Raw genomic sequence first — 27,989 nt, forward strand, 5'->3', positions numbered from 1 at the left:
ATTTCCTCCAAGGCATTAAAACGTCCTCTGAAGCTGTAACCAGTCTAACAGGGTGGCCTGGGCTCAGAAATGAAAGAGCCCCGAGCTCAGGGTCACCCAGGAAATGAGGCGTCCAACACAGGATGGAGGTAAGGTCCACCGGGACTGGGAGAACATGGGCTGGGGCCCCAAGGAAAGTAACTTCAGGTGGAATTTTACGTGCAAATGTGAATCATAAAAGCATCTAAAAATGAAGAGAAAAATACTGTGAATATATTTCTAGAGACAGGAATGGCAAGGCTTTTGTAAGCATGACGTAGACCCAGAACCCAAGGAAAAGACAGATGGATTCAATCACATAGGTCATTTAAAATTCTGATGCAGAAAAATACATTTAAGGGTCAAGCAGAAATGATATCCTCAAGCACGAAGTGGCATGACTCATCAAGAGGCAGGTAAGCGTTTGTAACTCACGCTCTGATAACCCCACTTTCAGGATTTTATCCGAAATCCAAAAGCCAGATGTAGATAAAGATGCTCATTTCAGCGTTGCTGAAAGTCAAAGACCCCACGGAATGTACCACGGTTTTAAGTAATGATGACATGGCATTGAGGTGAGAAGGTTGTGGTCTCGGAGAATAGCAGTGACATCACTGAGTAGACCAAAGGCAGAATGGCGGGGAGAACAGAGGGTGAGACCGTCTAATGTAATCCCAGGTCTTCCTTCAAACAAACGGGAGCGTGCGTGTGGGTGTGTGAGCACACGTGCGCCCATTTTCGTAAAAGCTTGGCACAGATGCTTGAGAAAACCAACAGTGTTATCCCATGACCCAGGACAGGGACCCGGCGGCCGAGCCGCCCCACCCCTGTCCCGATGGGGCCCGGCCGCCCCAGAGTGCGGACCCTCCTGCCGTGGGCCCCAGAAGCCATGTCCTCGCCCTCGTTTTCACAGGTTTCGCTGCTTCTCGGACTTCTCACAGAGGAGATCCGTCAGCTGGCCCGGGCCTCCATGCCGCGGTCATCGCTACTTTCTGCCGCTGAGGAGCACTGTGATGGAGGGACGGCCACCTGTTACCTCGGGTGGGCTCGTGCATCCAGTCTCGGGCCACGACAGACCATGCTGCTTCCGTCTCCCTGAGAAACTCCCAGACACACGATTGCTGGGCGGTGCGTCACCAGCAGCTACCAGTGGTCCTGTGTCTGTGCCCCGCCGGGACTGACTGTTTTTTGGGTGCATGTGGGGAAGGTACTAGAATCTCTGTGAAGCACGTCTGCCCGCGGATTGAATGTTTCATGAATTTGGACTTTGGTCTGCGGGGCTGGCTTGAACCTGGGTTAAGGGGGGGCCGGGGCGGGAGAGGACCTTGTAGGTGGGGGCTCACGCCCCCCCCCCGGAACAATGACTGGCTGGGATGGGGTGCTCATTAGGAGAGAGGTCGAATGCCAGGCCTCAGGGCTCTTCCCTGCCCTGTCTCATCCCCTGGCATCCCTCCCCAGGCCCCCCGCCCCAGGCCCCACTCAGCCCCTGAAGCAAATACGGGGAGGGGACAGTATCCCAGGCAGGCTGTGGGCCCCTGCGAACAGGACAGTGGAGGGTCCGGCACCCTCCGGTGAGGAATGAATAAATGAACGAACTATGTTCCTTGCCCGGGGACCTGCTGCCCTTCCTTATTTCATTGTCTTCTGTCTTCCAGGAGGCGGTGGAGGGGGCTGGTGGGAGCTGGGGAAGAAACCAGAAGCTGGGAGATTTCACAGCCAAGCAGAGTTTTCGCTTCCCAGGAGGTGGCGGGCAGGCGTCCGGGCTCCGGAGCCCAGTGGGGATGATGGGCTTACCAGGCACAGGCGCATTCCTGCCCCTCGGTCTCCAGACGGCTCGGTTTGGCAGGGACTGGCTGCCGATCACCTCCGTGGCCGGGCCACAGGGCCTGGTGGGGCTTTTTCGGGCGCTCCCGGCCCCCGGAGGCCGGCCTGCGGGAGTCCCACCATGCCACCTCCCAAGGGTCCCAGTGGGAAGGGCAGGAAGAGCCAGCCTGGCCCAGGGAGCGTGGCCCACGGAGTCCGTGTCACCGGGAGGCACGCCCAGGGCTGCTGCACTTTGGAGGTTCTTCATCAGCAAGAAAGTCACACTTCAGAGTGCCTCCCTGTGTTCCTAATCCTTCCAGGAGCTCCTTCTTTGGGAAGCGAGCTGCACCTAAACCAGCAGGCACCGCTGTTCACCTGCCCTGGCAGCTCTCTGCTGCTGGAGACCATGCTCAGCTAACGGACCCTCGCGGGGGTGGGGGAGGGGGAGTGACAGTGCTCGTGGGGTGCCGCGGGTGGCCCCGTCTGGGAGGGCATCTGAGCGGCTCTCAGAGGCCTGAACTCACGGGATTCAACACCTGCGCACACCCAGCTGACAGGTGTTCCTGATCTGCGTCAGGTAAAGAGCCGGCCTTGGGGGACAGGACGCGGGGGCTCCTTTGTCCCCTGGAGAGAGCACCCAAAGAGCACCCCCAGCTGTGGGGCCACCGTCCCCCAACCCCCACCAGGCATGAGAAGGGAGGGGAGCGCAGCTAGCAGAAGCTGGGAGCCCTCGTCCCCGTGTGGGGGGGGCAGGGGTGGCCAGAGTCCAGCCTGGGCCTCCGACACCCACAAACCACCAAACCAGGAATCCAAGAGCCCCAGTGCCAGGGCACATTTTTCCACCGGAATTCCAGACAGATGACGCGCAAGCAGGAAGCGATGCTGCCAGCGGCCCACAGCCAGGAGCCCAGACTTGCTTCTTCCAGACCGGCCGGTGCCCGGCCCCACGTGGGGGGCCAGGGGCCAGTCCTCCCGGAGCCGGCCCAGGCCCCAGAGGGGAGCCCCATGCCCTGAGCTGCCCAGGGCATGCCCCCAGGCTGGACAGCTCTGACCTGCCCCCTTCTCCCCACCCCCGGCCGGATGCTGACCGGGGTCAGAGCAGGTGGGTGGCTTTAGGCAGTCCATGGCCTGGGGAACTCTTGTCTAGCGGGTCCGGCCCACCCTGCCCTCCCTCCATGTGTGTACTTCCTGGTCCCCAGGGCCGCCCCCTCAGCGAGCACACCACTGCTCCCCCTTTTCATCAAGTTTTTATCCCTCTTTCACACCTGAGAAACGCGGACGTGGGGGTTGCCAGGCCACGTGGGGCCCAGGTGGGGGTTGAGCCAGGAACACCTGCCCCTCAGCCCCTCTTTGCCCTCTGTGGGCCTCAGGCCCCCTGCAGCAGGACTGAAAGCCCAGAGCCTGTGTCTCACCCCACAGCTATGTGTCAGCCTAAAATCCCGAGGCTGCCTTGAGCCAAGGGGCTTGGGGCCAAGTGAGGGCTGGGCCTGGGGCCTGACCGGGGAGGGCGCCTCCATTTCTGCCCTCTCCCTACCAACGCACCCCCCCTTCCTGTTCTGCGCCCTCCCTCCCCCAGCCCGTGGCCTTTGGGCAGAATGGAGGTGGACAGATTGTGCCCACTGCATGCCAGTTTGGGCAGCATGCAGCTGGTAGCCAGGAGCCTTCTGGACAGTCAGGAGGGGGCCTTGGGGTGGGTGACTTTAGGGGTGAGGGAGGCGCTGACCAACGGCATGGGCAGGTGTGCCCACCTGTGTTGGGCAGGAGACGGAGGGGTGGCTGAGGTTGGGGTACCAGCTGGGGTCTCACAGCTGGGTCCTGACCCATCTGAGGGGTCTGGACTTCCTTCTGAGGGGTATGTTTACCAAGGCCCCCGAACATAGTGTGTCTGAGCCAAGACCCGCACGAGGCCTCGGCAATGGCTTGCGGACAGCCAACCCCACCCGCCCCCCTGCACTGGCCCACAGAGACAGGCACAGAGAGGCCCGCCATATGGCCAGTACCTCACCACCATGCTCCCTTGTCCCACAAAACCTGTCAGCCCCCGGCAGCCCCACAGGTAAGGAGGGTCTCGGCTGTGTGGCTGGGGTCTGTTCTGGGGACTGGGGACCCAGGAGGGGGGGGGGCAGGTATAAACATATGGCCCACTTTTTCCTGGGGACAAAGCCTTGGTCCAGGAACCCACCCTGGGCACGTGGAGACCCTGGATGGCGCCCATCCCCTCCTCACCCTCATGGGCATTTTCCAGGAATAGGCCCCCCTCACATCTGTCTTCTCTAGCAAGGGGCACAAGAGGACAGGGAATGCTCCTGGGCCCGGGAAACCCAGAGAGCTCAAGCTGGCACCGGCCAGCTGTGTGACTGGGGCAAGATCACGAACCCCCGCCTCTTGTGTCCACAGGGATTGGGACGTCACCCATCATGCCCACCATGAGGCCTTCTCAGGATGAGGGACTGCCTGTACCCCCAGCTCTGTTGGGTCTGCTTGGTCTCCAAGGTGTGGACCCAGAAGAAAGCTCAGGGCAGGGCTGCAGGGGGAACAGGGCTCGGGCACCCGCTCTGGTCACCGGCTGCGGACCTTCCCCTGCCACTCTGTGGGGCACAGCACACAGCTGGTGGGGGTGAAGTGGGGAACGGAGGGCAGGTGGGAGGCTGGGACGGTGAACAGGAACCTGCAGAGCCCCTGCCCAGGGAGGGGCTACCTGGATTCAGGGAGGGCAGTGGGCCAGCCCTACACTCACTTCTTCTGAAATTCAAGATCAAGTTGAACACCGGTATTTACGTCAGTCAGTCCAAAAGGGTCTGGACGAGCAATCAGTGACGCTCCTTCCTTCCCCGCGGCCCCCTGGAGCCTAGGGGCCTGAGGTTCAGCTGACGGTTAGTTTACTGGTGTCCTGTCCTCTGCTTGGCCTCAATCCACCGTCACGATGTCTGATCTGCTGCTTTGTACTTTGCCGGCGCTGCCCCAGATTATACGTGCCGTCTGGGGAATCGATTCCCGCTGCCCCACCTGGCCTACCCCGCACCCTGCCTTCCTATGCAGAGCATCACCGGGGCTCCTGCAGGGTGTGACCAGCTTGGTTTCTGGAAGATGCCGTGTCAGGAGGGACTCACATCACTGGTGTCTCAGGTCCTCGGCCCCCAACGTGTCTCCCAGAGCCGTGCACTCACTGGACCTTCTCTACAGGTCATGGCATCATCCACATTCAAAAGTCAGTCTTCGGCAGATGAATCTGGATGAGGCCCAGGCAAATGATTATCTGTTCACAAATGGGAATTTCCACCCAGGGCCCCGGGATCCCCTCTTGAGGAAGAGTCGCTGCTAGCTTCTGGGCCTGATGTCAACAGCACGCCGAAGCAAACACACAGTGCTTGGTGGTGAAAAGCTGCTTCCCCCTAATTTACTTACGGACGACAAATGATCGAAACATCAGGAAATCAAAATCCAGGGTGATTCATAAGGCACCTTGTTCAAAGGAAATGGGCTGAAATGGGGAGAGGAGGATGTTCTGTTCAGTGTGGCTGCTTCCCAGCGGGAGGGTGCCATGAACAGGAGGGCTACGTGAACTCAGGGTCTGCGATCCCGTGGTCGGGGTTGCAGGTGAAGGCGATGGTGACGGCGTAGCGGGTGCCCCAGTGGACCTTCTCCACACGGTGCAGGTTCTCGGACCCTGAGGTAAAGAAGGACACCCGGCCTAGGACAGAGGAGAGAAGAGGGAAGTGACCCGGAGGCCACACACATGGCCGGCCCTGACACAGCAAACCAGGAAATAGGACAGGTGTACCCACCATGGGAACGGCTGCAGCAGGACACCTCCATGCATCAGGGGCACCCCAGCCCCCACCCTGGCCCTCTTTGTGGTGGGTGGGCCCAGATGTGGGGGCCAGGTCCTGCCAGCACCGTCCAGGGTGCCCCGACAGGCCACGTGACCTCCCCAGGCCCACCCCTCACAGGCTTTCAGGTTCCACTCCCATGTCAGACAAAACCAAACCCTGGAGAGTGACGGCAACGTCTTACCAAAGAATCAAGAAAGATATGTCAAGACAAAACACCCAATGCCTCGTCAGCTCCCTTCAAGTTGAGATAAATGGTCTTCACCTTTCTGCCTAGGGAAAGGCAGCTTCTGGGAGTCCAGAGTAGGGGCCCTTCCAACCTGTCCATTTTCAGACAATTCCATGTTCAACTGCTTCTGTCTTTAACTGGCCTTGCACACAGCACTATAGAATTTTCTACAAGCGAGCTGACCATCACCAAGCCATGACGGAGGAACCTGAGATTCAGCAGGTACTATGCTCTGGCCGCGTGGCAAGGCCCCACGACAACCACATTTCCCTTCACAGTTACAGCTCAGCCGGTTGAGCGTCCGACTCTTGATTTCAGCTCATGTCATGAGCCCAGGGTTGGGGCATTGATTGAGCCCTGTGTCAGGCTCTGCACTAAGCATGGAGCCTGCTTGGGATTCTCTCCCTTTCCCTCTGCCCCTCCCCTGCTTATGCTCTCTCTCTCTAAGATAAAAAGAATTAAAACAAAACAAAACAAAACAAAAACCCACAACACAAAAAACAATAAAAAAACCCACAAAGCCACTGCTGGACAGTTGACTGCTTCCATCAATACTTGCAAATTGACCGCAATCTTTGCAAAGGAGAGAAGAAGCCACCTCAGACACGCCCTGCTTTCTAGCTGTAAACAGAGAACCGGGCTCTGTTTGGAAACAGCAGAGCAAAAGAAATGGTGAACACACAGGAAACCTATGAGTGTGAGCCTGGGGGCTCCTGGAACTCACACACAGTGCAGTCCCCTCCTCTGGACCAGCCCAGCCACCCCCATGGGAAGGAAACGCTTTCCCAGAGCAATCCGGACCCACCACACTTTCTGAGAGTTACATTTATTTATTTATTTTTTAATGTTTATTTGAAAGAGACAGAGTGGAAGTCGGGGAGGGGCAGAGAGAGAGGGAGACACAGAATCCGAAGTGGGCTCCAGGCCCTGAGCTGTCAGCACAGAGCCTGACACGGGGCTCAAACCCACCAACCGTGAGACCATGACCTGAGCCGAAGTTGGATGCTCAACCAACTGACCACCCAGGCACCCCAAGACTTACATTTTTAAAACACATCTTGTCCTTGGTCTCTTGATTCAAACTTGAGACATGGGACAGCAGCCAGGCCTGTCTGCACAGCGGCCGCCGGCCTCCCGTGCCCTTCCACCCCCTCTGCCCATGTAGACAGACGCAGTTCTCAAGTGTCTGTGGACGCACAGTAACAGTAGGGGTCTCCGTGTCCCTTCCAGCATTTCCGCACAGTTTGTAGACAGAGGTGCTGAAGAGCAGAGAAAAGGACCTTGGGACAATACAGAGCCTTCCACCATTCATGCTGTTGGAGCCTCAGAAGAAGTTAACATTGGGACAGAAAAAGAGAACTTGAGGAAACAATGACCCAAACTTTCCCCAAAGTCGTGAAAACCTGGCTTTTAATCCAATCCAATCCAATCGGTGTAGCCAACCCCGAGTGGGACGCGGAGGCCCATCACAGTCAAACAGATGAAATGAGTCATTTGGGAAAATCTTGGAAGCAGCAGAGAAAAAAGGCAGTGACCATGGGGACAGTGACCCTGACAACGACTCTCCCTCAGCAAGAATGGAAGCTGAAAATAAAATGATGTTTCTACAGAGAAAGGAAAATTCTATCACTCCAGAATTTCACAGCCAGTGGAAATATGCTAGAAAAGGTGAAATGAGGGCATTTACAGAAGAGCCACAGCCGGCAGACCCATGGGGCTGGGAGTGTTAAGGCCAAAGAAAAATGGTCCCCATTGGAAACCCAGGTCTATGGAAAAGAGTGAGGGTTCTGGAAAGATCGAATGAGTGGGAAAATGTAAGTGTGTATTTTATTGTGTGTATTTTCCTGTGAATTTCCACAAGAGAGGAGAGACTGTCCAAAGCAAGAACCATAACATTTAAATTGGTCTCATTGGTGGGTGAGCTGCTGTGCGTCTCTCCAGAGTCAAACGACAGCTCCCACGATGTCTGTGGGGACGAATGTACCTCGCTGAGCCCCAGGCAGGGACAGCACACAGTCAATCGTATAAAATAGTGTGGCTGCCTCTCATCTTGTCCACCTGGAAAGAGGCCCTCAGACCCCATCAAGTGCCGGTGTGGTAACTAGAGAAAAGTACGGCACCGGCTGCACAATCCTGAGCCCCTCTGTCCTGTCCAACCAGCAGGTAAGCCCTACACTTGATTCTGACGGGTGAAAAGTCCATAGTAATTAAGTAAGAGTAGGTACCACAGAAATGCTCTGAAGAACCCAGTGGCAGGCTGCTCGTATCAGAACCACAAGGAAATTATTAGCAGAGGATGAAATCACCATCTGTCCAGGGACCAGTGCTGCTAACTCACCACACGAGGCAAAGAGCAAGACAGACCTGTAACATTTACACTGGTGGGTGGGGCTCCCAGGGCCACGTCTTCTAGAACCATGCTCCCAGAACCATGTCCCCCAGGGCCACATCCCCTAGAACCTTGTCCCCCAGGGCCATGTCCCCCAGGACCATGTCTCCCAGAACCACGTCCCCTAGAACCTATCCCCCAGGGCCACGTCCCCCAGACCTGTGTCCCCCAGCAGTGGGTCTCCCAGGGGAGAGTCTCCCAGGGCCACGACCCCCAGAACCATGTCCCTCAGGGCCGTGTGCCCCAAGGCCACATCCTCCAGGACTATGTCTTCCAGGGGTGCATCGAGTTGTACTGCCCACCCAATTCTATAAACACAAAACATTTCAGTATTCACAAAAAGGTACTTTCTGGCTTTTTACACTCTTCAGTAAACAACTTAGAGATTGGGCTCACAAACTGAGTAACCAAGCGTGTGAGAGAAACTCAGTGTCTGTAATCCTGCGTGTTCTTTTTCTCTGGGACAACAAGGGCACCTCTCAAAAGCATGTGCATGTAACACCCAGCCTCAGTGACAGAAGCTTCTCTGGTTCTTTATCCATTAAAGCCTTGGAACTGCAGGGTGTCCAGGGCCCCTCCTGCCCACTGACTGAGCCCAGGTCTACACCTCTTCCTGTGCTCACCCCATGGAGGGAGGAGAGCAAACCCCGAGCGGTTTAATTTCTTTTTTATGCCTTTTGATTTCCAAGCCACTTGGTGTCCAATTCAGAGCTACTACAAGGAGCAGTTTGGACCCACCGGCTTGGGGGACTGCCCCATGGCTGACAGGAACATTCTGGCCAAGCCAGGTGGGCACCCTCACTGGCCTGACCGAGCTCCCAGCCGGCAGGAGCCCAGTGAGCAGGTGAGGACAATGCCACAGGCACAGGTGAGACGCGGCAGCAGGTGGACAGCACTGGCGCTGTCCGAGGTACCTGGGCTGGAGCCAAGTGGCCGGGTCTGTCTGTGAGTCCCCCCTCTTCCCCACAAGTGCCAGAGGGAGGGACACGTCATCTGCCCAGCACCTGCTCACTGGGCAGCTGAGTGTCCGCACTGTGTCCGGGGAGGCAAGCCCCAGTGCTCAGCGCTGTTATCGACATCGTCAGGTTGGGAGTATCACCTCACGTGAGCTGCTGAGTCCCTCTGGGGAGTGCACTACAGGGCAGGGAGGGGCGGGCTCTGGGAACCGCTGTGCCATGGCGGCAGCGACCGTGGGCAATGGGGCCCCTGGGTGTCCAGGACCAGCAGACGCATCCAGGCAAGCGCAGCATCGCTGGGCATCTGCCCATGCCTGGGGCTGCCGCGTGAGGGCCCTACCTGCTCTTGGCTCCACTGTCTTGTTGGCCCCCTCCTCCACGAACACAAATCTCCCTCCGCCGAAGTCGTCCAGGTAGTCAGAGAGGTAGAGCAGCGAGGTGTAGTCAAAGGAGCCATAGGTCACCTGTGGGCAGAGGGAGGGAGCACGTCACCATCGAGGTGCTCGTGGGGCACACAAGCCCAGGACACTGCTCTCAGCCTTCAGAGGTCAGCATACAACACGTGCACCTAACAGAGGCCGCTCACTGCCTTCTTGACTTCAGAAACACCTTGGTTGAGCCCACGGTCGTGTGTTTTTGCTGGGACTCTGGCACAGCTCAAACGCCCGGACAGCTGTCTTCCGGAAAGGCAGCGTGTGCAGGACGCAGGGCAGACAAGCCGGCACCATAGCGATTCCTGGGACGGTGGCAGCGTCATCGCTGACCTGCAGGGCCAGTCTCCTGCACCAGCAGCAACGGCAAGTGCTGTCGCTCTTTCAGATTCTGGGCGACTCCAACCTTTGTTCTTAACTCTAGTAAAAACACGTGCCATAAATTTACCATTTAACCACCTCAGTGCGCAGCCTGGGGGGCAGCAGGCATGTTCTCACTGTTGTGCCACCATCCCCTGTCTGTCTCCAGAACTCCAACCTCCCACATGGAAACTGTCCCATTACACGCTCACCCCTGCCCCCCGCCCCCTGGTGCCGACCCTTCTGACAACTCTAGAGACCTCATAGCCATGGGATCCCACGGATCTGTCCTTTTGTGTCTGACCCTCTTTGTGTAGACGCTCGTTTGCAGAGGAGGGGTGCGTCTGAGCACGGACCCTCTGAGAATCGACCCCCACTCCCGCCTGGACGAAGGAATGGAAACAGGGGGCGGCTATCGTTTGTTTCCTCAGATGCCCCGAAGTCGGGGATGGAAGGGACCCCTGGAAGCCACTGCAGGCCAGGGCTGCCGCACAGACACGTTGTTTTCAATGTGACACCTTCAGGGTTTGGTTTAAAACCTCGGGCTGCCGAGGAGAAGCTAACTGTAATATGAAAGGAAGATGTAATTTCCAAGGGCTTCAGTGACACAGATCAGAACAAAGAGCTTTAATAATTAATAAACGGAATTAGTGAGAGATGCACTTTTCTCGTGCAAAGAATTTTAATCACATAATAATGTATTCCAGGCTGATGAACCATTCAATTAGCAAGTCTGGGGTAGGAGAGGAACAGTAACGGAAGAGTCTAAGAATTAGTCTGAAATGTCACCCCGCCAGCCCTGACACGCAGCCCGACCCCTGCCTCTAAGCTGCTGGGTTGACAGCCAGTCTTACAAGATTTTACTGACACCTGTAGGCATCATGGGAACGGGACGCAGAAGCCCCGGGCCAACCCCCTGCGACATGTCTGACCACAGCTTGAAGAGCCTTCTCCCCTGCCACCATCTTTACCCCCATCACCATGACAACAGTCATCTCCTGACATGAGGTGGCCAACCAGCAAGGCTGCTGTGGTGACGGAGACCCCACATCACCTTGTGCCCTCTGCACCAGGCCACATGAAGCTGGATTCTACACACCTGGGCTTGGCTCCACAACCCCACCAAGAGCCCATCTTGGCTTCGCCTTAACTGATATTCGTTCACCAAACAAACACCAGGGTGATGGGAGACCACGATCTCCCAGGGCCTGCTTCTAGAACACCTTCAGCAGTGAACCTCACATGAGTTGAAAGCATACATGAGCCACATAAGCTTAAAAGAGACCCAGGTACAGCAGGAGGGTCCAGGAGCCTGACCCTCTCATACCCACCCATCCCCAGATGCTGCACAGGAACCCCCCCAAAGCTCACGTGAAAACCGGGGACCCGGGTAAGGAGGAAACTGGAAGCAGCGGGCTCTGGTGGGGAGTCTGTCCTGAGCTAGAGACAGGAGCCCCGCGGATCACGAGCAGGTGCCACGGTCCAGTTCTCTTGTGTCTGAGGACGTCTTCTCGCCATGCCCACGTGTGAGCGGTCCTTGGCTGCTCGCACTGCCCTGGCTCCTGCAGACCCTTCTGTGGCCTCCTGGCTCTAAGCACCCCTCTGGAGAGCCTGCAGCTTCCGACTTGTCACCGGGGCCTGCCTCTTCCCGCCTGAAGAGTATGATCTTCGAGAACGCGGCCAGGGCGTGTTTCTCTTGAACCAACTCTTCCTGGTGTGTGGACGGCTGTCCTTCCTTTGTGCAGGAAATCCTCCTGGACTCCAGCCCACGCGTGGGGCCCCCTTCTCTGTGTGCTGGAAGTACCTGTCTGTCCTCCGCATACATCGTCTTTTCCCTCAGCACCAGAACACCCTCTTCTGCCTCTGTAGTGTCTGCGATCACCTGACACCAAAGGTCTCACCCTGTCCCCGAATGATGATCTGACTGTGGTTACCAATGGGTCAAAAGCTGCCAATGCCACGAGGTGCAGGGGGATGGGGCTCCATCACAGCCGGATCTGAGCACATGGTGCCTGCCACCTGGAGGCCAGAAACCCCACACTCCCAGCCTGAATCTGGTGGAGCCCCAGAGAGGCATGGGCCCACACGGGAGCCACTGGCCACAGATGCCACTTCTGTTTACACTGGCTTGAGCCGATTACACGTCGGGGTCCTCAGTTTCACTAACCACACGCAAGTGCTCGCAGCCATGCATGGTGCCTCCTCCATCAGCTCAGTCGAGATGAAACAGACACTAGGCGTCTGGCTGGTCTTGAAGCCAAAGCCACATCTGCAAGCGTGCATCCCAACCTGCCTCATCACTCACCCCGGTTCTGGGTATTTTCCACTTGCTTCTTTTGTTCTAGCATCTAGGGACACGAGGGGTGTCCTGGGTCACCTGAGCACATGGCAGCCCTCGGGTGTCTCCTGAGGCAGGTCTCCCCTGGCAGCATGCCGAGACCGTGGGTGTGCAGGGCGGTGGGGGGTGGGGTGGCTGCAGGACAGGCAGGGACGGGCTCCTCCTGCAGCTGGTCAACATCACGGATCGAGAGCAGAGCAAGGACGGGAAATCCAGAGGGTCCGGAGTGGTCAAGAGATCTTCCCATGAAGAGGAAGAACATGGGGGCGGGGCAGGCAGGCCCGAGGAGAGGCCACCTGCAGCTGCAGGGGCAACAGAAGGCTGCCCGGGGGACACGTGGTGAAGCTTATGGCGCCAGTGGAGACGGCCACAGAGGACAGAGTGCCCACCACTTCTTAAAGCACTTTTCACCATCACTTGGGGACAGGTTCCCGCCCCCCCCCGACTACATCCTCGGGGTTCGGGACACACCTGAGCATCAGAGACAAAGATGTGTAAAACCCCAACCACAGAAAGGCCGCAGTGGACACTCAGAAACCCGGGCAGGCAGCTCGGGCAGCCACGAACAAGCCCCGGGGCCCATGCTGGAGAGCGGGTGCCCACCTTGTCCACGTGCGCGTGCCAATACTCGTCGTGTGCCGTCCGGGCTTGGGTGCTGTTGATGCGGGAGAAGAACGTGGGCTTGGTCAGGTGCAGCGAAGATGCGCTGATGCCAAAAGCCTGGGCGATCGTGAGCTGGACCTTCTGCCGCACGTCCCTGTAGAGAGGACACAGGCGTCACCCAGGAGCAGCGCCGCCTCAGAGGAGAGGATTCTCCACGGGCCCCACGGAGCCCACGCAGCGCCACGCTACAGAGTGACACGGCTGTGGGAAAGCAGCAAGATGGGACAGACGTACGTGCGGTCCACGCACGTGTGAAGGCGCATCGTGTGCAGAGCCAGGAACCCTGAGGACCGGCTCCTTGGGGCATGGCCAAGGGCGGGGGCCCCATCTGCGGGGACAGACAGGCGGCTGCGGGGCGAGCGGCCCTCTGCACAGGGTGCACGTGCTCCCGACAGAGGCCCAGAGGATGACCTCGGCCCTGTCTGAGAGCTGCACCGTACGTGGTCAGGGGCTCGGGCCATTCCTGCCGCGGCAGAGCGGTGCTGCCCCCGGAGACACCAGCCCCTCCCTGGCACGTCCAGGGGTCTGGGCTCCCAGCCCTACACACGCGGCTGTGTGGCGAGGTGCCACGGGGCACAATTCACCACACGGGCATTCGTGGTGGGGGCACCACCCTCCCTGGACCACTGCTGACCTGCACGGCCCATTCCACAGAGCCCCAGGGAGCCGACTCCTGGGAGGCCAGGATGCAGGGGAGCAACGCTACACAGGCTGAGCCACACCTGTGAGGCGGACACATGCACTTGCTGTCCATCTACCTACACACGTCTACACACGTGCACACACGTACCTACCTACATACATGCCCACACACATGCGCACACACGTACACACCCCAAACACACTAACTCCCATACACATCTACGCATGCACATACCTGCTCCCATATACACGTACGTACGTGTACACACCCATACGCGCCTACATGTACAGGTGTGCACACACACATACATGTGCACACACAGGTACCTACCTGTGTGCACACTTAGAGAATATATGGTAAACTAGGTCTAGGACCACAAATGATGGAGCTCCAGCCCAACAGGACATAAATCATTCCAACATTTCCAAACCACTGATGATGATGCTTCAACATGCACACCACGTGCTCAAGGGCACTCCCACAAGGCAGGGCACTAACTGGGGGTGCGCTAGACCCTTCCTGGGGTGGGGCTCCCCCAAACTCATCTCAGTAAGTAGTTATTCTAACATTAGTGATGCCCATGGAACTTCTGCTGGACCAACAATTATGTTCAGAATTCTTCGGACTCCTCCATGGGGTAGGAGGGACATATGCATTCAGCAGCTCTTATCACCCAAGTCATAAAAAGTACTTATGAGCACATCACTTATCCAGCGGGCTCCGTTTCTTCATCTTTGTTCACCTTCAAGGCCCAAAGCATTTCAGAGTTTAGCCAAATGTCAGAGTCCGACAAACTGAAAGAACTTAGAGACTCATGATATTCTTCCATCTGTCACCAAACAGCACACGGTGTGGATGACGCATTGACAAAGCGATGGTGCTCCTCCGGGAATCAATCCCAGCTTCACTCCACGCACAAGCTTCCTCTCTCAGCTTCTGCAGTACTTTCTGCTTCTCTCTCCTGGTTTCCTCACTTTTATTCTATGTTCACCAACTTAACATTTCCACCTCGGAGCCAGAAAGAGCCCCGCCCACTTGGGGCACACTGGCCTTCCACTTCTTGGTTCCCGCTGTGGCGACGGCTCCCGCTGTGGCGACGGTTCCCGCTGTGGCGACGGCTCCCACGGGGCCACCAGGACAGTCCTCAGCTTTCATGGTTCTGGCTTCTGTGCATATCATGCTGCGTATTCTCCCTGATGTCAGCGCACAGATGGCGGCTGAGAAAAGTCTGGAAGCGATTTGGTGGTTTTTATCTTCGGCACATCCAGAAAAGGCGGTTTGGTGACTCAGAGTCCAGGACACGACGTGGACGTGGTCCTGAGTGTAACAGCCCGAGGTGTGGTGCGGGGAACGGTTCAGACCAAATGTTTGCCTTGAACATTGGCCAGATAGCCCATCTCAGCCACCATTCTCCTTCCAGGTTTGTGAGACCCACAGACGGAGCGTTGCATTTTCTGTGAATTATCGGAATCCTTGTGTGGGAGACAGCAGTGGAGAGGTCACCCAAACCCTGCTCTGTCACCCTGCAGATGTGCTCTGTGATGATCTAGACCATAAATTAGATCACACTGGTATCTCGTGCTGGTAATATTCTGGTCATGTCTCCAAATGCTCGGTTATTTTTAACCATAGAATAGACAAGATGAGAAAAAAGATTTCCCTAAACACTGCCATCTACTTGACAACACTCTTCAACAACATATTTTGAAAAGTTTTCATTATTTTTTTAGTTATTATTATTTAACAATTGGTTTATTGTGTGAAACTGATTGGTTCCTTCCCTCTTTCTTCATTGATAATTACCAATCTCATTTACTAAACCTTAAGCTGCACTAGAACACAGGGGGCATCGCCTGCCTCTTGGGAGCCATCATATCCAGTGCCCACGTGCCCAGCGACAGCACGCATGCTTCTGGGTGCAACCACCGACTGGGTTTTCTCTCCAGAAATACAAACTCTTTTTCATTTGTGCAACCCTTCCTGGGTTCTGTGTGCGACCGCAAGCCCTTCCAGACTACAGAGGTGACCGACACCCTTCCTCTCTGCATGTTCACACTCAAATGAGACAGAAATCTGCTGTTTTCCCTTCATTCACGGTGTTCATTCATATGTTTCATCGACCTTATGAACGTGAAAATACCGACCCACACTTTTTACTAAACGGTAACAAGGTGAACGACGTTAACTGGTCACTGGGTAATCACAGACTGAGGCTCCTGCACCACCAGTGCCCGGCTGGTTGCACCAGGAGACCCTGTCGTGCTCCAGGCCCAGACTTCACAGCCACCAAGTGAGGTCACTAGCGCATGGCAGGGATCAAGTGCACCACTCACTGCCGTTACTATTCATGTGTAGAGTTCATCCGACCCCTCACTTCTCTCTGGACCCGTAGCCCAGCTTTGTTTTCCAGCTGTCTCCCTGGAGACGTGACCAAGGGGAAGCGGCAGCTGTGTTTCCAGCCCAGGAGGCCTGCTGGCTGCTGGCTGGGGATGGGTGCTGGAGCTGAGGGCGCACAAGGGCAAAGTGGGGGCCGCGTGGGGACGGGATGCCCGGTGGCGTGACTGGCGGCCCTTACATGACCCACACGGGGACAGAACTGCACACACTCACACAAATAAGGTGAAAGCAGGGAATCTGAACAAAAAGGTGGCATGGTGCCACATCCTGGGGGCGACACCCTACTCTCACACGAAGCAGTTGCAGTCAGGGATCCTGGGTGGAGGGTACAACAGGGTCTCCCTGTGCTAGTTCCCAAAACAGTATGGAAGTCTTGATTATCTAAAAGTTAAAAGTTTTAAGTAAAAAACAAAAACACTCCTGGGGCACCTGGGCGGCTCAGTCGGTTGAGAGCCAGACTCTGGATTTCGGATTCAGGTCATGATCTCACGGTTCATGGGAAGGAGCCCAGAGTCAGGCTCTGTGCTGGCAGCGGAGAGCCTGCTTGGGATTCTCTGTCTCTCTGCCCTTCTCCTCTCCCCAAGATAAAAAACAAAACAAAACAAAACAAAAACAAACGGACACCTTGCCCCAGCGGGGGAGCTGCCAGGACAGGAGGGCTGTGTCTGACAGGGCACCAAGTGGGGGTGGCACTGGCATGTGTGGTGTGACTGGGGAGTGGGCACAGCCCTGCACGGCGGTTACAAGAGCTGCTGGACCCCCCTGAGGCTGGATGTGCCTCCGTATCCGTGAGCTGTCATGAAGGCCAGAGAACAGCCCTGGGCCGAGGGGCACACGCAGCCTCCACTGGGTGGCGTGAGGGCAATGGCCTGGCTAGACCCACAGCTGCGGAGGCGGCTGCCCTGTGTACTACCCACCAGCACAAAGCGTGCTCGGGTGAATTCCGCACGTCTGCCCTGACTGCGCAGAGGGCCAGAGAGGAGCTAGGGGAAGAAGGAAACCTGGGAGCCGGGAGAGTAGACCAGTCCGCACAACCCCGCCTCCCCTCAGTATTTCTGCGGCCACTCGCTGGGTCTTTGGGTTCCCTGGCCTCCTGGGGGCAGAGGTACCACCCCTTCATCCACCTGCCTGGATTCCAACAAAGTGAACGGTGCATTTCACCTCTCGTGAGACCCTCTGTTCCCAACATGCCCACGACAAGCCAGGGGCTGGGGGGGGGGGGGGGGGGGGGGCGGGGTTGAAAGGGGACGCTGCTGGGGCGTGGCCGGCGGGCGTGGATGGGTGGTGGTATTTGAGGGCGTGGTCGAAGCGTGGATTGGATGGGTGTGACCAGTGGGCCACGGACTGGGAGGTGTGGTCAGGGGCAGGCTTGGACTAGGCCGGTGTAAGTGGATAGGCACACCACAGGGGGAAGGGGACAGGGTGATGATGGGGTGAGTGTGACCGGGACCAAGGGGGTAGGCGTGGCCTGGCCAGGCCAGGGGAATGGTGGGGAGGGCTTGGCGTAGGCCCGGGGTGGGTCAGGCCCGGGGTGGGCGTGGCCTGGATTGAGTTGAGTGGGCGGTGCTGGCGGGGTGGGTGTGGTCTAGGGTGCGTGGTGGGCGGGGGCAGTGGGTGGGCGTGGACTGGATGGAGTGGAGTGGAGCCGGGGCTAGTGGGCGGGACGAGGATGGGGTGGGGTTGCCTGGTGGGCGGGGTGGGTGTGGTCTAGGTGGTGGGTGGGCAGTGCCGGTGGGCGGGGCACACTTGGGTTCCGCCCCCGGTTGGGCTGGGCTCCTGGGCACACCGACCCTCGGCCCTCCCCACTCAGCCCGCTGCACTTGCCTCCACATCTGACCTCCTCACCCCTTTCCTCCTCACCGGTACAACTGGAAGTCCTCTTCTGAGAAGACGGTTTGTATTTTATCTCCAAAGTATCTGCGAAAAAACAGAGTATTAACAAATGCAACATTTCATTAAATGTTTATTGTTAACGTTTTATTATATAACATTTAAATCTTTTCCTTATTTCCTTTAAACTCAGTGTTTCCTCCAACTAACCAGTAGGTCCCTGAAAACTAGCTTGTCCTAACTGCTCCCTCTACAATGACAACTATGTGATTAAAAGGCAGGGAAGTCAATACCAGCAGAGTGAGGGTGACATTCAGCAAGGCTGGGAGAATCCCTTTCCTTTCCTGGCCTCAGGGAGGATCAGAGTGCCCCTGACTCTTTCCAGCTCCCCTTGGCCCCAGAGCCTGGCGGGTACCGCTGCCCCCCCACTTCCTTTAGCTGTCCCTAGGCCTCAAGTAGGTCCTGCTTCCCCAAGAAGCACTCCCTGGGTGTAGCACTAGACTATTCCCTGCAGCTGGTGAACAGGGACCCTGCACATGAGAAGGGCCACACCTCCCACTTCCCAGATAAGAACTGCACAAGGGTGCAAGGTCATACCGCACAGAGAGGGTCGCAGCCCCTCTTGGGCTCTCACCTGTACAGGTTCACAAAGTGCTTCCCAACAGACAGGGCTCCTGAGTGCAAGTCCAGGATGGACGCCTGGAAAAGACGTGCACAGAGCACAGGGTGACGGGGTTTGAAAGTCGCCAAAGGTAAACGCAGACCACTGAGATCCAGCCTATGCTCGCCCTGGGCCAGGGAGCAGTGCTGGGTTTCAAGAAAGTTGGGCCCAGGGTACGTATAGGACATCTCGTTCTCTCCTGCCTAGTCCGATTTTCTGAAAACAGTCCACAGTCTGTGAACTCCTGCAGCTGAATCACACCCCACCCACCCTCCCTCCTTCAGCCCTGTTGAGGTGTAAGGGGACCACACATCACACGCCCATGAACCACCATCAATCACCAAGATAACAACCACATCCCAAAATGTCCTTGCACCCCTTTTACCATCCTGCTCCTGCCTCTCTCCACCCACCCCTCCCCACCCAGGCAACCACTGATGTGCTTCCTGCCATGACAGATTCACGCTTTCTAGAATTATCTGTGAATGCAATCATGTGGGATACGCTCTTTTTGGGTCTGGCTCCTTCCACTCAGCATCCCCTCTCTGTGGTTTGCTCATGCCTTCGTGTCTACAGACGTCCACCGTCCTTGTTGCTAAGGAGTACTCCGTGGTCCGGGATGCCACAGCCACGTGGCCTGTTTCGTTTGGGGCTATTACAAATCTGCTCTGAGCACTGGCGGACAAGATGCTTTCATCCTCTTGGGAAATCCCTAGGAGTGGAATTAGTGAGTCATACCTCTCTACAGGATGGCCAAAGTGTTGTGCACTCCCTTCTGTGGGCCCTTCCCCATATCTAGAAGTGGTCACCAGGACAAATCATCTTTATGCTGTCTGGGAAGCTACTATATCTTTCCTCATTGATACAGCAACCAGCCCGGAGGTTTGAACATAATTTGAGCTTAATAAATGTTAACTGAGGGGTGCCTGGGTGGCCCAGTCGGTTAAGCATCCGACTTCAGCCCAGGTCATGATCTCACGGTTTGTGAGTTTGAGCCCCGTGTCGGGCTCTGTGCTGACAGCTCAGAGCCTGGAGCCTGCTTTGGATTCTGTGTCTCCCTCTCTCTCTGACCCTCCCCTGCTTGTGCTCTGTCTCTCTATGTCTCTCAAAAAATAAATAAATGTAAAAACAAAAAATTTTAAAAAAATAAATGTTAACTGAGCTTAAAGACATCAAATCTGATAATTTGCCACAAGACAATTTCCTGGGGGAATGCCCAACAATGAATAAGAAATGAGTCCATGCACAAATGGGTTTTTAATAAATGCTCCCTCTGAATCAAATCAAACAGAAATAAAAGGAGCTTAATTTCCAGGTAAAAGTTTGCAGAATAAAATAACGCCATGCAGATCATCAGAGAAATACTTAGAAATTCTACCAAAGTCTGTAAACTAATCTTCCCAGGACTTTCAAACATGTAGACTGATTCAGATCCGTGTAATGGCGATAATCCAGGGATCACCAAACAATGCAGAGGGGACTGATCTTCCACAGCTCCACTCACTGGGTGAGGAGACCCACGTTCAGGATGCCACACAGGAAGGCAAGCTGACGTGCAGGGTTCGCAGGGACAGAGGCTGCCCAGGAGGCAGATGAGACACAGTGCTGGCCGCCTGTTCCCGACAGCTGTTGTAACTAATCACCACCAACTGGGGGCTTGAACCAGCAGAACTTTATCCCGTCACAGCTATTGAAGCCAGAGGTCCTAAATCCAGGTGTGGGCAGGGCCACGCTCCCTCCAGAGGCCCTAGGAGAGAGTGCCTCCTGCGTCTTCCAGCTTCTGGTGGCTCCAGGCGTCCCCTGGCTTGTGGCAGCATCCTTCCACCTCTGCCTCTATCTTCCTGTGGCTTCTCCTCAGATCTCCCTCTGCCTCTCTCGCCATTGGACTTAGGGCCCACCCCAGTCCAGAACCACCTCCTCTTGAGTCCCTTAACTTAGTGGCATCTGCAAAGACCCTTTTCCAAATAAGGTCCTATCCCCAGGTTCCGGGGGGGGTGAGTCGTTCATGTGAGCCCTGAGCCCCCTGCACCTCACAGATGACGGTGCCCACACCGTGTCTGTGGGCACCTCCTGCCCGGGGCCTGGGGAGTGTGTCTGCCACCATTTCCCAGCAGCCCTCCCACTTCAGCCTCTCCTGTTTCCAGGGCTTGTCACCCTCCTCACTGGGCTCCTAACTCACTCCCCCTAAGCTCACTGCCTGCGACCAGGTCCATCTGCCCCCAGCTGGGTGTCTGAAATACGAATGAGATCTGGAGCAGGTTGCTGTGACTCACCCTGAAGAGAGGGGACACTCCCATGTCCACCAAATGTGGCGTGGGGGGAGGGGGTACCCAAGAGCCCTGCAAATCCAGTGCTGCTGTCCCTCGGATGGTGAGCAAGTTAAAGGGGTAGAAAGAAAACTAAAGCAGGAACTCACCCCTCCATCAGATCCTCCCAGGGACAGCCCCTTCTCGGCTATGCTGTGGGGAAAGGTCATTGTAAGTCAGGATTTAGTCGGTAGAATAGTCTATGATATAGCTGGGCAAGTAACAACCAGCACGATTAATGCAATGTTAACAGATCATTTACTGTTTATGATATAAACACACATTCAGACCAAAGGACTCAATTTGCAAAGCCAAATGAGAAAATGGCAATATTTCATCATGGTCTTGTTAATTATATATGACACAGTTTAGAAACTACTGAGCTTAAATTTAATTTCCACCTTTGGCACTGAGAGCTGGTGCCCACTAAAATAGGCTGAACTACCCCCACTGGGTCCCTCTGGGCTGACGTGTCCCCCCCTGGTCATCAAAGGCTGGGGGGACACCTTTGCAATCCCCAGCTGAGGAGGTAGAGGCCCCATGGTGGCCTGTGCTGCATCTGACAGGACCATCCACATCACTGGAGACGCAAGAGCATTTTACAGACCAATCACAGCCTACCAGGAAGCTGTACTGGGGACAGATCGGCCCCTGAAATATCGCTGACTCCTGCCCAACAAGTCCCTACACTGTTATGTAGAAGCATGGGGACCGTCTCCCTGCTGGGACCCTCAGCTGGGCACACCACTGGCAGAAGGCAGCCGGGACCCTCGGCTGGGCACATGGGCAAAAGGCAGCTCGAGGGTCAGACTCTGCTCCACTGGGCACTTGGCATGTGTGTCTAAACAGCTTTTGTGTCTGAACAAGTTGTTGGAAAATCAAAACCTTAAGATCTTGTTGTTAGGAGCACCTGGGTGGCCCAGTCGGTTGAGCGTCTGACTTCAGCTCATGTCGTGATCTCACAGACACTGTGAGTTCAAGCCCCGTGTCGGGCTCTGTGCTGACAGCTTGGAGCCTGGAGGCTGCTTCGGATTCTGTGTCTCACCCTCTCTCTCTGCCCCTCCCCCACACGCGTGCGCACTCTCTCTCTCTCTCTCTCTTCCTCTCAAAAATGAATAAACAATAAAATTTTTTTTTTAATCCCAACAAAGGAAAAGCCAGTGTCAATTGTATCTGAGTAAGACTTCCTGCCCCATCCTGAGTCACAGCTAGTTGGCCAAAGGGCTAATTCCTAGCCAGTCTCAGCACAGAGACTGAACTGCTCTCTAGTGACCACCTGCTCTCCACAGGTGTCCCAGGGCTCCGCCAGCAGCTCATGGAAGCAGCACTGCCCCGACCTCCTCTACAGGTCAGAACCACTTCCCGTGAAGAGTGGTTAGGCTTCTGGCAGGTTCCATCAGCAGCCACATGACTGAGGGCAAAAGCCTTCGCTCCTGGAAATTGGAAAAGCCTACCTTTGCCCTTGGAAGCATACAAGAAAATTCTTAGGGAGTTCTAAATGAATTTCTTTAAATCATCTTTTTCGTAGTAATTGTCTGCTTCCTGTCCCCCAGCCCCACTTTCACACTTGTTCAGGACAGAAAAGGCTTGGGTACCTGCGAATCCTCTGGGCTTCATCCCTGGTGATGACGGTGTCGGTGATGCCCCGCCCACACTTCCTAGGGGAGCAGCCTGGAGAGAGATAGCCAGAAAGAGATGCTGACCCCATGCTGAATCCCAACAGAGCCATTTGCATTTGTTGAGGATTTACCTGTAGCTGGCCTTCCCCAAGGACAGTTTTGTGGGGTGGGCTGTGCCTTCCACAGGATTGGGGGGACAGATTTGGCAAATAAAATGCAAGACACCTAGGGGTGCCTGGGTGACTCAGTTGGTTAAGCGTCCAACTCTTGATTTCGACTCAGGTCATGATCTCACAGTTCATGAGTTCAAGCCCCGCATCAGGCTCTGTGCTGACAGTGCAGCCCACCCCCCACCTCAATAAATAAGTAAACATTAAAAAATAAAATAAAATAAAATAAAATAAAATAAAATAAAATAAAATAAAATAAAATAAAGGACACCTAAACAGGTATGAATTTCAGAGAAGCGACAATGATTCCTCAGCGTAAGTGCATCCTGTGTAGGACACGCTGACATCCCACTGGGCACAGCACACTCCTGGTGGTCCCACACCAGGCAGGACGCTGGGAAGCATCTGGCTCATTGCTTACCCTTGGGAAGAGAGCCCTGAGCCACCCCAGAGGCGGCATCCATGACAATCCATGACCACAGACCCAGCCTTCCTAAGCCCCTGTGAGAAAGTCCTTCCAGGACAACTGAAGTTGTGCTTGTAATTCTAGTCACTGTCCTATCCCAGGGACCCAGCAAAAGCTGCCACCAAATGTGCTTACCACATGTCCCACCCTGAGCTCCCTCTGCCTCGCTGCAACCAGGAGGTGCAGCTGCTTAGGGGCATGAGGATAAAGAAGCCCAGTTGGGGATGGAGCCAGGGTCAGGTGGATGAGGCCAGGAAGAGGCAGAGCATCAGAGGCAGACAGGCTCTGCAAACTCCTTGTGTTTCAGCACTTAAGGTGGGCCCAGCTCCCTTGTACTAGGTGGGCCATCAACAGGTCCTGGCCAATGAGATGGAGACTTGGGACACTCAGGACCTGTTGGGCTGACCTTTAACTTTTCATCTTTTCTCCCCCCTTCCTGCCTGGAACATGAGCCTGGTGCCTGGAGGTCAGAGAATGTCCTGAGACCATGTGAGCCACACACTGAGTACAAGTGGTGAGGGGCTCACAGAGCACCAGGCCAACCTGGGGGCGGGGGGGGGGGGGGCTCTCTCTGGGCCTTGTTGTGTGGGGAAAATAAACTTCTACTTGGAGGACCATCGGGGGAGGGGTGCTTCAATTCCAGAAGGCTAAATACAATCCTACTGACACAGGTGTTTTCATTATAAACAAAAGCCAGATGTATGCTTTTCATAAAAAATGTAAATATGAGACACAGAAGGGTTAATAATAAAAGAAAATACAATGATCACCAAAAGAAAAGTTGGAGAGTGATATCTGTATAACTAATGCACTTTAAGGCAAAAGAATCATTACAGGGAAAAAGAGGGTCATATTTAGAGGTGATAAAACAGTTTACCACGAAGATGAAGGTGTGACAAACAGCATTAGTACCATCTCAAACGCGAAACAGTCAACATGACAGAAGCTACCAGACCCACAGTCGAAGTGGAGATTCCTGCACACCTCTCTCAGTACTCGATGGACAAAGGAGGCAGAAATCCAGAGGATATAGATGGTTTGTATACATGGTAGGAGACTAGGAGAATTACATAGAACTTTGCACGCAACCACTAGGAAACATTTTTCCAGGTGTATATGGAACATTTACAAAAACACAAAATGAAAGTCTGAGCCAAAATCAGAGGATCGATATCATACACATTATTTTATCTGCCTACAATGCAATTAGGTTAGAAATCAATTTTTTAAAAAAATCTAACCATTTTTTAAGTTCATTTATTTTGAGAGAGAGAGAGAGAGAGCACACACGTGTGAGGGGGAGGGGCAGAGAGACAGGGGGACAGAGGATCAGAAGCGGGCTTCATGCTGTCAGCACAGAGCCTGACACGGGGCTCAAACTCACGAGCCCTGAGATCATGACCTGAGCTGAAGTGGGCTTCGTGCTGTTAGCAGAGAGCCCAATGCGGGGCTCAAATTCACGAACCGTGAGATCATGACCCGAGCCAAAGTTGGACACTTAACCAGCTGAGTAACCCAGGTGCCCCCAAAATCAATTAAAAAATTTTTTAATGTTTATTTTTGAGAGAGAGAAACAGAGTGCAAGCTGGGGAGGGGCAGAGAGAGAGAGGGAGACAGAATCTGAAGCAGGACCCAGGCTCCCAGCTGTCAGCACAGAGCCCCACATGGGGCTTGAACTGACAAACCTCGAGACCATGACCCGAGCTGGATGCTCAACCGACTGAGCCATCTAAGCGCCCCAGAAATCAATTTTTAAACAGAACCAAAACCCCATAAATTTTGAAATGCTAAAGTCCATCAGCGACACGTGTTCAATGTGAGTGTGAAGAGCATCATTTGGGTGAAAAAGTGAATTTTGAATGGCTGACTCATCTGTGCACGTGCATGAGCACACACTCCACATACACACAGTGCAGCAGCCTGTCCAGACACCCCCCAGGGGGCAGATCCTCCCACATCAGGAGCCCCCTGCCCCAACGAGAAGCTTTATTTTATTTTTTTTTAATTTTTTTTTTAACGTTTATTTATTTTTGAGACAGAGAGAGACAGAGGATGAACAGGGGAGGGGCAGAGAGAGAGAGAGGGAGACACAGAATCGGAAGCAGGCTCCAGGCTCTGAGCCATCAGCCCAGAGCCCGACGTGGGGCTCGAACTCACGGACCACGAGATAGTGACCTGAGCTGAAGTCGGACGCTTAACCCACTGCGCCACCCAGGCGCCCCAAGAAGCTTTAAATACACTTTAACTATTCTTTGTATTGTGGTAAATATACATAACACAAAATTTACCATTTTAACCATTTAAAAAAATTTTTTTGAGAGAGAGAGAGTGGGGGAGGGGAGGGGCAGAGAGAGAGAGAGAGAGAGAGAGAGAGAGAGGCAGAGGATCGGAAGCAGGCTCTGTGCTGAGTGCAAGACAGACCACTGCTGGGCTCGAAATCACGAACTGAGGGTTCATGACCTGAGCCAAAGTCGGACCCTTAACCGACTGAGCACCCAGGCGCCCCCCATTGTAACCATTTTTAAGTGTACAAGTTCAGGGATATGAGGCAAATTCATACTGTTGGGCCAACATCACCATTCATCTCCCGAATGCCTTCATCATCCCAAACTGGAACCCCGTGCCCCCCCCCCCGGAAACTGTTTTAATGTGGCTAAATTATTAAATGGGCAAGAAGAAACTTCACTTCTAACTACTTGAAAAATACTTTCTCAAAAGCTGGGACACAGGTTAAGAGGCAAAGGCTGAGGGAGTCAGGGGGAGGTAATCCCCTCTGGTGTGCGTCACCACAGCGCCCCTCAGTGGAAAGACTCGGCAATCTTCTTCCAGTTCAGGTCCAAAGCATTGCTCCGAATTAAAAAATTAACTGAATTTTGTCCTTAAAACCCAGTGGCGCAGGCTAGGTTTTTAAAACTGAGAAAGCGTCCAGGCAGCAACGAACGTGCAGGAAATAAAGCCGACAGGGCCCAGTGCCGGGGCAGGCGCGGGGCGGGGCGGGGCGGGGCGGGGCGGGGAGGAGGGGAGGGGGGAGGGGGCTCTCCAGGGTGCTGAACTCCAGGGCGGCCGCTGCCTCTGGGCAGCACTCCCCTCCTCCCCTCCAGAAGGGGACACACAGGGACACACTACACGACACCAGGAAGGGCTTCTGGTAGGGACATTTTTCGTTGCAACATTTTCTGCAGCAAATACACCTAATGACACTCTACAGCTAATGCCTTTTCTGGCTTCAACTTTCTCATCCCTGCCTTTCCAATTCTGTTATGTCCCTTCAGGCAGTCTCCTCCAACAGATAGTACCCACAGTGTGGGGCACCTCGGTGATCAGCAGGCCTGCCCTTGCACTTCCCAGCCCACGTGTGGGTTAACCGACCTGAAGGAGGGAAAGTTTCACTGTACCCCCCTGACCCCCACACCACGTCGCTGCAGCGAAAGACCCACGCATCTCAAACGCATCACGTTCGGTGTTCGCGTAAGGCTCTTTCCGAGACCAAGGCTGCATCGCCTACCTTCAAACCTTCGGTGACTGTCATAGTCCTCCGAGCAGGGCACCTCAATGAACCTGCCAGGCAGGATCTCCCCACGGTGAGCCAGGACCTCAGTGACGCCATCATCACCCCCCAGGCTGCTCCAGAGCAGGAGCCCAGTAAGCACAGCACAGGCCCCCAGGACGGTAGTTCTCAGCCACTTCCTCTGCACCTCCCAAGGTGCCCGGACATTCTTTGTGCTGAGGACAAAACACAACTGCACTCACATGTGCTGAAAAGTGGGCCACGATGACCAGGGAGCATGTTCACACTTAATCACAGGGAGCCTTAAACTGTTCCTGCCCTAACAGAGGTCAGAGCTACTCCCAACCAATCCCGAAGCACTCGCCAGCCTGGAAGGATATGGTGGGGAGTGTGGCCCCCAGCCCCATCTGACCAGGCAGGGCTCACTGTGCCCTGTGCTGGCAACCAGATGAGCTGCCGGCCAGTGTCCCTCCCAGCCCAGCCAGGTTCATGGAGAACCTGAATCTATGTTGCCAATGCCAATCACGTTCCCTGAAACCGAAAGTGACCCTCCAGAACCACACATGTGCCCCTGGTGGACGTAACTAAGGTGTGAGTCCACCCACAAGCCAGCCAAGAGGACAGTACAAGCAACAATGAAAATCATTCATAATTAAGACACTTCTTGCACAACCTGGGTTAACTGTACGTCTAACTAACGTAATTACTGATGTTGCATGCATGTGTGTGTGCACGTGTGTAACTGAGAAACTGTGTGCTCTGTTGTCTAGGAAAAACTTGGTGACTGTAGGGCTTAAAGAACTTTCAAAAAATAAGAAAAAAGATCAAGGCACCCTTGCTTTAAATATGTAATTAATTCTTGAAAAGGAGGGAATCTGACTTATTTTTATATGTGCCTCCCCCCTTTGCAGTGCTATATGAAGAAAACGAATTCCAGTTAAATAAATCCCAAGGTGGGCACAGCATGGTCAGACCGTGTTGAGTGGACACCTGATTATTTTAAACAGGGATCATAGATATCCCCGGGGCGGGGAGGAGGAGTCGACCCAGCTGCGCAGCTCGCGCTCCCGAGGCCCCGCCCCAAGCAGACCACGCCCATCACACGGCCCCGCCCCGCCCGCCGCAACTCGCCCCTCCCGACGCTGCCCTGTACCTGCACGGGCGCCGGCGCTCTGACGCCCCGCTGCCCTCGGGCGCCCTGAGCGCGCCCCTCCGCTGAGGCGCCATCGGGCCAGGCCGCTGCGGAACCGGGTCGAAGGCGGGAGCCGCCCCGAGCCCGGGACGAGCGCCGCGAGGGGAAGCGCGAGGCCGTCGCGGCCTGGGACGCAGAGCGAAGCGCTCGGCCGTCGACCCCGAGCCTGGCGGCCAGGCC

The 27,989-nt window shown here is 55.3% G+C and overlaps 1 protein-coding gene across 1 annotated transcript; it reads right to left on the reverse strand.

The window, feature by feature from the left end:
- Positions 1–5,189: 5,189 nt before the first annotated feature.
- OGFOD3 (2-oxoglutarate and iron dependent oxygenase domain containing 3) lies at positions 5,190–27,969 on the reverse strand. The gene is made up of 9 exons (XM_042915629.1): positions 27,771–27,969; positions 26,615–26,832; positions 22,450–22,525; positions 20,965–21,007; positions 18,522–18,586; positions 17,918–17,974; positions 12,958–13,111; positions 9,566–9,689; positions 5,190–5,512 (listed from the first exon to the last, which is right to left on the reverse strand). Exons 1-9 carry the CDS (start codon positions 27,842–27,844, stop codon positions 5,376–5,378), a joined length of 948 nt encoding a protein of 315 aa, XP_042771563.1. The 5' UTR covers positions 27,845–27,969; the 3' UTR covers positions 5,190–5,375.
- Positions 27,970–27,989: the final 20 nt, after the last annotated feature.

This window comes from Panthera leo, chromosome E1 (assembly GCF_018350215.1).
Source record: "Panthera leo isolate Ple1 chromosome E1, P.leo_Ple1_pat1.1, whole genome shotgun sequence".
NCBI lineage: Eukaryota > Metazoa > Chordata > Mammalia > Carnivora > Felidae > Panthera > Panthera leo.

Bases quoted from the DNA above. Each gene is read 5' to 3' on its own strand.
- OGFOD3 (XM_042915629.1), bottom strand. From the start codon at position 27,844: ATGGCGCCTCAGCGGAGGGGCGCGCTCAGGGCGCCCGAGGGCAGCGGG. The intron at 26,833-27,770 runs GTACAGGGCAGC...TTTTGTCCTCAG, and splicing joins GAGCGCCGGCGCCCGTGCAG to CACAAAGAATGTCCGGGCAC. The intron at 13,112-17,917 runs GTGAGGAGGAAA...TCCTCTCTACAG, and splicing joins GAGGACTTCCAGTTGTACCG to GGACGTGCGGCAGAAGGTCC.